This window comes from Poromitra crassiceps, assembly GCF_964638095.1.
Source record: "Poromitra crassiceps genome assembly, chromosome: 10".
In the NCBI taxonomy this organism is placed as follows: Eukaryota; Metazoa; Chordata; class Actinopteri; order Beryciformes; family Melamphaidae; genus Poromitra; species Poromitra crassiceps.
This window is the reverse complement of record NC_139631.1, coordinates 1,285,903-1,297,518: the sequence shown is the minus strand read 5'-3', so window position 1 is coordinate 1,297,518 and position 11,616 is coordinate 1,285,903. Positions and strand designations below refer to the sequence as shown.

Sequence of the window (11,616 nt, the reverse complement as noted above, 5' to 3'; positions counted from 1 at the left end):
ACATACAGGTCTCTAGTCAGGGAGTCCACATGTATCAATATGAAACACTACTGCACACATACAGGTCTCTAGTCAGGGAGTCCACATGTATCAATATGAAACACTACTGCACACATACAGGTCTCTAGTCAGGGAGTCCACATGTATCAATATGAAACACTACTGCACACATACAGGTCTCTAGTCAGGGAGTCCACATGTATCAATATGAAACACACTACTGCACACATACAGGTCTCTAGTCAGGGAGTCCACATGTATCAATATGAAACACTACTGCACACATACAGGTCTCTAGTCAGGGAGTCCACATGTATCAATATGAAACACTACTGCACACATACAGGTCTCTAGTCAGGGAGTCCACATGTATCAATATGAAACACACTACTGCACACATACAGGTCTCTAGTCAGGGAGTCCACATGTATCAATATGAAACACTACTGCACACATACAGGTCTCTAGTCAGGGAGTCCACATGTATCAATATTAAACACATTACTGCACACATACAGGTCTCTAGTCAGTGAGTCCACATGTATCAATATGAAACACACTACTGCACACATACAGGTCTCTAGTCAGGGAGTCCACATGTATCAATATTAAACACACTACTGCACACATACAGGTCTCTACTCAGGGAGTCCACATGTATCAATATGAAACACATTACTGCACACATACAGGTCTCTAGTCAGGGAGTCCACATGTATCAATATGAAACACATTACTGCACACATACAGGTCTCTAGTCAGGGAGTCCACATGTATCAATATGAAACACTACTGCACACATACAGGTCTCTAGTCAGGGAGTCCACATGTATCAATATGAAACACACTACTGCACACATACAGGTATCTAGTCAGTGAGTCCACATGTATCAATATTAAACACACTACTGCACACATACAGGTCTCTAGTCAGGGAGTCCACATGTATCAATATGAAACACATTACTGCACACATACAGGTCTCTAGTCAGGGAGTCCACATGTATCAATATGAAACACTACTGCACACATACAGGTCTCTAGTCAGGGAGTCCACATGTATCAATATGAAACACACTACTGCACACATACAGGTCTCTAGTCAGGGAGTCCACATGTATCAATATGAAACACTACTGCACACATACAGGTCTCTAGTCAGGGAGTCCACATGTATCAATATTAAACACTACTGCACACATACAGGTCTCTAGTCAGGGAGTCCACATGTATCAATATTAAACACACTACTGCACACATACAGGTCTCTAGTCAGGGAGTCCACATGTATCAATATTAAACACACTACTGCACACATACAGGTCTCTAGTCAGTGAGTCCACATGTATCAATATGAAACACACTACTGCACACATACAGGTCTCTAGTCAGGGAGTCCACATGTATCAATATTAAACACACTACTGCACACATACAGGTCTCTAGTCAGGGAGTCCACATGTATCAATATTAAACACTACTGCACACATACAGGTCTCTAGTCAGGGAGTCCACATGTATCAATATTAAACACTACTGCACACATACAGGTCTCTAGTCAGGGAGTCCACATGTATCAATATTAAACACTACTGCACACATACAGGTCTCTAGTCAGGGAGTCCACATGTATCAATATTAAACACACTACTGCACACATACAGGTCTCTAGTCAGGGAGTCCACATGTATCAATATTAAACACTACTGCACACATACAGGTCTCTAGTCAGTGAGTCCACATGTATCAATATTAAACACACTACTGCACACATACAGGTCTCTAGTCAGTGAGTCCACACGTATCAATATGAAACACACTACTGCACACATACAGGTCTCTAGTCAGGGAGTCCACATGTATCAATATTAAACACTACTGCACACATACAGGTCTCCAGTCAGGGAGTCCACATGTATCAATATGAAACACACTACTGCACACATACAGGTCTCTAGTCAGTGAGTCCACATGTATCAATATTAAACACACTACTGCACACATACAGGTCTCTAGTCAGTGAGTCCACATGTATCAATATGAAACACACTGCTGCACACATACAGGTCTCTAGTCAGTGAGTCCACATGTATCAATATTAAACACATTACTGCACACATACAGGTCTCTAGTCAGGGAGTCCACATGTATCAATATGAAACACACTACTGCACACATACAGGTCTCTAGTCAGGGAGTCCACATGTATCAATATTAAACACACTACTGCACACATACAGGTCTCTAGTCAGGGAGTCCACATGTATCAATATGAAACACTACTGCACACATACAGGTCTCTAGTCAGTGAGTCCACATGTATCAATATGAAACACTACTGCACACATACAGGTCTCTAGTCAGGGAGTCCACATGTATCAATATTAAACACTACTGCACACATACAGGTCTCTAGTCAGGGAGTCCACATGTATCAATATTAAACACACTACTGCACACATACAGTCTCTAGTCAGGGAGTCCACATGTATCAATATTAAACACACTACTGCACACATACAGGTCTCTAGTCAGGGAGTCCACATGTATCAATATGAAACACTACTGCACACATACAGGTCTCTAGTCAGTGAGTCCACATGTATCAATATGAAACACTACTGCACACATACAGGTCTCTAGTCAGGGAGTCCACATGTATCAATATGAAACACTGCTGCACACATACAGGTCTCTAGTCAGTGAGTCCACATGTATCAATATGAAACACTACTGCACACATACAGGTCTCTAGTCAGGGAGTCCACATGTATCAATATTAAACACACTACTGCACACATACAGTCTCTAGTCAGGGAGTCCACATGTATCAATATTAAACACACTACTGCACACATACAGGTCTCTAGTCAGGGAGTCCACATGTATCAATATGAAACACTACTGCACACATACAGGTCTCTAGTCAGGGAGTCCACATGTATCAATATGAAACACTACTGCACACATACAGGTCTCTAGTCAGGGAGTCCACATGTATCAATATGAAACACACTACTGCACACATACAGGTCTCTAGTCAGGGAGTCCACATGTATCAATATGAAACACTACTGCACACATACAGGTCTCTAGTCAGGGAGTCCACATGTATCAATATTAAACACTACTGCACACATACAGGTCTCTAGTCAGGGAGTCCACATGTATCAATATTAAACACTACTGCACACATACAGGTCTCTAGTCAGTGAGTCCACATGTATCAATATTAAACACACTACTGCACACATACAGGTCTCTAGTCAGGGAGTCCACATGTATCAATATGAAACACACTACTGCACACATACAGGTCTCTAGTCAGGGAGTCCACATGTATCAATATGAAACACTACTGCACACATACAGGTCTCTAGTCAGGGAGTCCACATGTATCAATATTAAACACTACTGCACACATACAGGTCTCTAGTCAGGGAGTCCACATGTATCAATATTAAACACTACTGCACACATACAGGTCTCTAGTCAGGGAGTCCACATGTATCAATATTAAACACTACTGCACACATACAGGTCTCTAGTCAGGGAGTCCACATGTATCAATATTAAACACTACTGCACACATACAGGTCTCTAGTCAGGGAGTCCACATGTATCAATATTAAACACTACTGCACACATACAGGTCTCTAGTCAGGGAGTCCACATGTATCAATATTAAACACTACTGCACACATACAGGTCTCTAGTCAGGGAGTCCACATGTATCAATATTAAACACTACTGCACACATACAGGTCTCTAGTCAGGGAGTCCACATGTATCAATATGAAACACTACTGCACACATACAGGTCTCTAGTCAGGGAGTCCACATGTATCAATATTAAACACACTACTGCACACATACAGGTCTCTAGTCAGGGAGTCCACATGTATCAATATTAAACACACTACTGCACACATACAGGTCTCTAGTCAGTGAGTCCACATGTATCAATATTAAACACACTACTGCACACATACAGGTCTCTAGTCAGGGAGTCCACATGTATCAATATGAAACACACTACTGCACACATACAGGTCTCTAGTCAGGGAGTCCACATGTATCAATATGAAACACATTACTGCACACATACAGGTCTCTAGTCAGTGAGTCCACATGTATCAATATTAAACACACTACTGCACACATACAGGTCTCTACTCAGGGAGTCCACATGTATCAATATGAAACACTACTGCAGACATACAGGTCTCTAGTCAGGGAGTCCACATGTATCAATATGAAACACTACTGCACACATACAGGTCTCTAGTCAGGGAGTCCACATGTATCAATATGAAACACACTACTGCACACATACAGGTCTCTAGTCAGGGAGTCCACATGTATCAATATTAAACACATTACTGCACACATACAGGTCTCTAGTCAGTGAGTCCACATGTATCAATATTAAACACACTACTGCACACATACAGGTCTCTAGTCAGGGAGTCCACATGTATCAATATTAAACACATTACTGCACACATACAGGTCTCTAGTCAGTGAGTCCACATGTATCAATATGAAACACATTACTGCACACATACAGGTCTCTAGTCAGGGAGTCCACATGTATCAATATGAAACACATTACTGCACACATACAGGTCTCTAGTCAGTGAGTCCACATGTATCAATATGAAACACATTACTGCACACATACAGGTCTCTAGTCAGGGAGTCCACATGTATCAATATTAAACACACTACTGCACACATACAGGTCTCTACTCAGGGAGTCCACATGTATCAATATTAAACACACTACTGCACACATACAGGTCTCTAGTCAGGGAGTCCACATGTATCAATATGAAACACTACTGCACACATACAGGTCTCTAGTCAGGGAGTCCACATGTATCAATATTAAACACACTACTGCACACATACAGGTCTCTAGTCAGGGAGTCCACATGTATCAATATGAAACACTACTGCACACATACAGGTCTCTAGTCAGGGAGTCCACATGTATCAATATGAAACACATTACTGCACACATACAGGTCTCTAGTCAGGGAGTCCACATGTATCAATATTAAACACACTACTGCACACATACAGGTCTCTACTCAGGGAGTCCACATGTATCAATATTAAACACACTACTGCACACATACAGGTCTCTAGTCAGGGAGTCCACATGTATCAATATGAAACACTACTGCACACATACAGGTCTCTAGTCAGGGAGTCCACATGTATCAATATTAAACACACTACTGCACACATACAGGTCTCTAGTCAGGGAGTCCACATGTATCAATATGAAACACTACTGCACACATACAGGTCTCTAGTCAGTGAGTCCACATGTATCAATATGAAACACACTACTGCACACATACAGGTCTCTAGTCAGGGAGTCCACATGTATCAATATTAAACACATTACTGCACACATACAGGTCTCTAGTCAGGGAGTCCACATGTATCAATATGAAACACTACTGCACACATACAGGTCTCTAGTCAGGGAGTCCACATGTATCAATATGAAACACACTACTGCACACATACAGGTCTCTAGTCAGGGAGTCCACATGTATCAATATTAAACACATTACTGCACACATACAGGTCTCTAGTCAGTGAGTCCACATGTATCAATATGAAACACACTACTGCACACATACAGGTCTCTAGTCAGGGAGTCCACATGTATCAATATGAAACACTACTGCACACATACAGGTCTCTAGTCAGGGAGTCCACATGTATCAATATGAAACACATTACTGCACACATACAGGTCTCTAGTCAGGGAGTCCACATGTATCAATATGAAACACTACTGCACACATACAGGTCTCTAGTCAGGGAGTCCACATGTATCAATATTAAACACACTACTGCACACATACAGGTCTCTAGTCAGGGAGTCCACATGTATCAATATGAAACACTACTGCACACATACAGGTCTCTAGTCAGTGAGTCCACATGTATCAATATGAAACACACTACTGCACACATACAGGTCTCTAGTCAGGGAGTCCACATGTATCAATATTAAACACATTACTGCACACATACAGGTCTCTAGTCAGGGAGTCCACATGTATCAATATGAAACACTACTGCACACATACAGGTCTCTAGTCAGGGAGTCCACATGTATCAATATGAAACACACTACTGCACACATACAGGTCTCTAGTCAGGGAGTCCACATGTATCAATATTAAACACATTACTGCACACATACAGGTCTCTAGTCAGTGAGTCCACATGTATCAATATGAAACACACTACTGCACACATACAGGTCTCTAGTCAGGGAGTCCACATGTATCAATATTAAACACATTACTGCACACATACAGGTCTCTAGTCAGGGAGTCCACATGTATCAATATGAAACACATTACTGCACACATACAGGTCTCTAGTCAGTGAGTCCACATGTATCAATATTAAACACTACTGCACACATACAGGTCTCTAGTCAGTGAGTCCACATGTATCAATATTAAACACACTACTGCACACATACAGGTCTCTACTCAGGGAGTCCACATGTATCAATATGAAACACTACTGCACACATACAGGTCTCTAGTCAGGGAGTCCACATGTATCAATATGAAACACACTACTGCACACATACAGGTCTCTAGTCAGGGAGTCCACATGTATCAATATTAAACACTACTGCACACATACAGGTCTCTAGTCAGGGAGTCCACATGTATCAATATGAAACACTACTGCACACATACAGGTCTCTAGTCAGGGAGTCCACATGTATCAATATGAAACACACTACTGCACACATACAGGTCTCTAGTCAGGGAGTCCACATGTATCAATATGAAACACTACTGCACACATACAGGTCTCTAGTCAGGGAGTCCACATGTATCAATATGAAACACTACTGCACACATACAGGTCTCTAGTCAGGGAGTCCACATGTATCAATATTAAACACTACTGCACACATACAGGTCTCTAGTCAGGGAGTCCACATGTATCAATATGAAACACTACTGCACACATACAGGTCTCTAGTCAGGGAGTCCACATGTATCAATATTAAACACTACTGCACACATACAGGTCTCCAGCAATAACCCACAAGAGGCCACGTTTTACGGTATATTTATTTCATTGTTAGGCACGATACAAAAGCAGAATAAAATCCTTCTGAGCTGTTCTAAAAATCACTATAATGTACTGCATTGATGGCTTCTTGCTTTTATAAAATGGTCCACAGCTATCCATTTTATAATACGATTTCTTTTCTGCACATTTTCCTACATGTATATCCTTTACAATAACAATACAGTAATGGTTGTGTAAACCAGCTCCCCTGTGTGTTTGTGTGCATGTAGGTCTACCATGCATTCTACAAGCCGCTGGAGTTCACTGTAGCTGAGCGGGATGCCAGCCAGTGTTACATAAAGGTACGAATCAACCGCAGACCAGACAGCCCTTTGGCACTTTTCTTTCTTTCCCCTTTTCTTTCGAGGAGCACATTCAATCAGCATATACACAACTATGAATTTAGCATATTCCTCCGAGATGCACATGCATGAATATTTGTAAATTCTGTCAAAGGACAGGAGCAGCCAGGACTCCTGCTCACAGAGACTTTGAAGGGGATAGATGTGTTAATGTGTGGTGTGGCAGAAGTCTGCGCTGTGCTAGGTGTAACCAGCCACTTGTGCTATTCTACCAGCCAAAGCGATAGATATGTTCCTAAAACTTGATGGTCAGTTCGACAAAGATGCCAGCCACAGGCCAGAGAAGATGAGGCACCTCGTTGGCTCCAGCAACCTGGTGTCAATCTGACGTTGTCCTGCTTCAGGTGGTGTGTGAGCGGGGCGGAGACCAGAAGATCCTGGGCCTGCACTTCACCGGTCCCAACGCTGGAGAGGTCACCCAGGGCTTCGCTTTGGCCTTCCAGTAAGTTCCTCCCAGCCGTTATAATAATAAAAGCATGTAACGGATACAAACCCTTATCTCACAGTCTAGTTGCAGTGTGCTGTCCTCCGCTGAATGCAACTGGCAGGGAATTCCTAGTTTGTTTAAGATAAGGTGAACGTAAGGCTAAATTGAGTGTTTTGCTGTGTTTTCACACCCCATGGGAATAACCATCGAAACGACTTGATGGTAACATGGAATGACATGGGAATGTTCATGCCACCAAGATGTGATGATTGAGGTTTTCTGTAGGCTTTGGTTGCTCCTGATTGGCTTTTCACACGTTTAACACACATGCACTTAGTGAGTGATACTTTGGATTTCACCTTTTACAACAAACCAAATATTTCAATCGTAACCACAAACAAAACAAAGAATCGGCAAATAGTCGTGTCCTACTATGGCATTTTAAAGATTTGTGATCACAAAATGGCTTATGTGATTTAAAAAAAAACATTACCGTAATTGAATTTGAAATTAATATAATAGTCACACTACACTTGACTACAGGTATTGAATGGTGTTTTTATGTAGAAAGCGTATATCTTCCATCTTTCTTTTTGCCCAAATTAAACTGAATAATAATAATAATAATTCATTTTATTTATAAAGCGCTTTTCAGTGACCCAAAGACGCTGAAAAAACATCCGAATAGACTGAACAACTGAATAGACTTTCAAAAACGGAGACTAAACTGAGCACACGTGCTTTAGTACCGCAAGGGTTAAACCGACAACAGGAATACCTCAACATGGTGGGCCACGAGGCATACAAATGTGATAGATCGTTGATTATTTTGAAATGTAACAAGAAGGTATTAACTTTCTAGGTCTTATGTCTTCATGGAGTTTGTTTATATGCCCTGTAAGTAAGTGATCTCAAATATGATTCAATCGGAATATCTTATCGCCCCTATGAAAGGCTTAAAAGAATGTTCTGGCCCGTGGGCCCTCCTAGCCTTGGCAGCTCCGATCTATAAGTTATTAATTAATAAAGCGCTACTTCTTCCAGGTGTTTTGGATCAGTAAGACGCCCAAGTCTTTTCTGTAAAACATGTCCTATATAAAAGTAATAGCAGGGTGTTTTGTCAGATCCTCACACGAGACACCAGCCTTCGTTCCAAAATGAGATGCACACGATGTGGAGGATAAACAAATACTCTTACAATGATTGAGAGCATGACATTATTTTTAAAAAGATATAATAATACTGCTACTTTATTAGGGGTGCAATATCGGCATTGGCCCGAAACGAACATTTCTGACGATATGACATTCCTATAAAATGATGTTTTGATTATGCCCAAATGCTCAATTTAAGTACCTAGTCGATTTAATCTTAGTTTTGTTTGAAAGAAAAGTTGGATAAATAAATAAAAATATGGCATGTTTAACATAACCTAAGTTGAAGTAGTTTTCTTATTTTACCCAGTGAGTGAGCATCTGCCAGTGGGTCATCATGATAAGAGTGATAATATATTAATGTATAATAATAATAATGTATAATAATATGTATAATGTATTAACACATTCACTGCCAACAACGTGTAAACACGTTTTCAGAATCCAGCTGTTGACTGCCAACAACGTGTAAACACGTCCTTGGCATCGATTTTTTTTTTTTAACGGGGGGTTGTGCATCTAACCCTTTTACATATCTTATATAAGTATTGGACGTGTACAACGTGTACAACCCATTCCACCGACCCACTAAGTGGCGACAAGGAAGTAGGAAGGCAAGCAAAAAGCAGTGTGATCCATTTCCATTCTCATGAAAACTGATTGGCGGAGGCGCTTTCGTTTTCGCGTTGATTGCTGGCGGTGCGGGATTGCAAACTTGCATCGTGGATTGCGGATGGAGCACACTTTGAGGCACGCAGCGTAAATATGACCAGAGTCGCAGGGGCTTCATCGGAGCTCTCGGCCAGGGCTCCGGGAGGCGGGCGAGTCCAGCCGGGCTTCCTCGGGGAGCGGCCACGCAGACAGGCACAGCCAGGCACAGCGGCAGCGGGGCAGTGAGGCTGGTGACAAGCAGCAGGCCATTTTGCCTTGCAAAATAGCACCAAATTGGAAACAGCCATAAAAGGCTTTTAGAATGGGATTTTCAACCCATTCTTTTTTGTTTCTTTTTCGCTCTAATTTAGAGTAATTTAATTTCTATTCAGAAATTTATTTGAGAGGTCGAGAGTATGAGAAAGTGAATTTGCACAGGTAGGAAAGTGCTTGTTACACGGCGCTGCAGCCAAGAAGAACGCCCACGGAGGGAGGAGTTGAAGCAACTCTCCCTCTCGCTCTCTCCCTCTCTCTCTCTCTCTCTCTCTCGCTCTCTCTCTCTCCCTCCCTCCCTCTCTCTCTCTCTCTCTCTCTCTCCCTCTCCCCCTCTCACTAGGATTAAACCTAGTGCGTCTCCCTCCCGAGAGGGAGGGAGAGAGAGAGAGAGGGAGGGAGAGCGAGAGGGAGGGAGAGAGAGAGAGAGAGAGAGAGAGAGAGAGAGAGAGAGAGGGAGGGAGAGCGAGAGGGAGGGAGAGAGAGAGAGAGAGCGAGAGGGGGAGGGAGAGAGAGAGAGAGAGAGCCAAAAATGAATGGTTAAAGTGACTGTTCTATCCAATTTCACAAAAAGCCGTTTATCTCTGAATATTTTTTCTGACGCTAAAACCATGCTGTATTCAACTGCTAATGCTTACATAACTACTAACTCTACAAACTAACTCTTTTAGACAGAGAAAGTACACATTCTATTAGTACTTTTGAGATATTGTATGTTCACAAAGTCCAAGCTGAAACGAATCCTCGGCTCTTGTAAAATGAGCCAGAATCCTCAAAAAACGGCTTGGCAGAAGCTACCTACAGCAAAAAAAAACGGCTGGCAGTCAATGTGTTAATTCCAGTTTCCACTACTGGAGATACTTGATGTTTTTTTTAATTAGGTTGGGAGAAATGCATATAATATATCGGTATCAGCATCTGCAATTGTCAAAAAGAGTTGGAAAATATCCAATATCGTGCAACCCTATAAAGGATTAGAAAGTAACTTAAGTGCTTGATTAACAAAATGCTGTTTCCATTGGAACTATTCAAAAGTATCTCAGTATCAGCACTTCAGCATACAGACCCTGTCATAGAAATAATGAAAGCGAGTGGGAGCAGAAGCACCATGAATGACCCTGTGTGTGTGTGTGTGTGTGTGTGTGTGTGTGTGTGTGTGTGTGTGTGTGTGTGTGTGTCTTCCAGGTGTGGGGCTACCTATTCCCACCTGCTGGAGACTGTAGGGATCCACCCAACCTGCGCCGAGGAGCTGATCAAGCTCAACATCACCAAGCGCTCCGGCCTGGAGGCCATGGTCACCGGCTGCTGAGGTTAAGCTGCCCGGTCTCTGGACACTAGTGAGCACACGGGGTCCCTCAATGCTATTAGAAAGGCTTTAGTTGGCGTCCACCTATCTGCCCGCTCCCTCGTCATCCTCTGCGCTTAGTGCGCTCTCCTTGTCCATTTCTCTGTGGCCCCAAAATGGCCTCACAGTTTCACGGTGCTCTGAGTTTTCCCCCCGTGCGACTGGGTCCCGTCATAGGCAGTTCATGCAGGTCATCACAGGCTGTGCTGTTGGCCAGGTTAGTGTCACTGACGCGTCACGTGATAACCAAGAGAATGATGATCCTATATACAC

At 42.4% G+C, this 11,616-nt stretch overlaps 1 protein-coding gene across 1 annotated transcript in view; it reads left to right on the top strand.

The window, feature by feature from the left end:
• txnrd2.2 (thioredoxin reductase 2, tandem duplicate 2) overlaps nucleotides 1-11,335 on the top strand; it is a gene marked incomplete at its 5' end in the record, with an annotated part of 41,192 nt that extends 29,857 nt beyond the window's left edge. Inside the window, 3 exons of the mRNA XM_083644380.1 lie at nucleotides 7,362-7,433; nucleotides 7,838-7,935; nucleotides 11,184-11,335. Coding sequence (XP_083500506.1) covers nucleotides 7,362-7,433; nucleotides 7,838-7,935; nucleotides 11,184-11,307 — 294 coding nt within the window. The 3' untranslated portion in view covers nucleotides 11,308-11,335. The remainder of the gene's footprint in view (nucleotides 1-7,361; nucleotides 7,434-7,837; nucleotides 7,936-11,183) is intronic.
• Nucleotides 11,336-11,616: the final 281 nt, after the last annotated feature.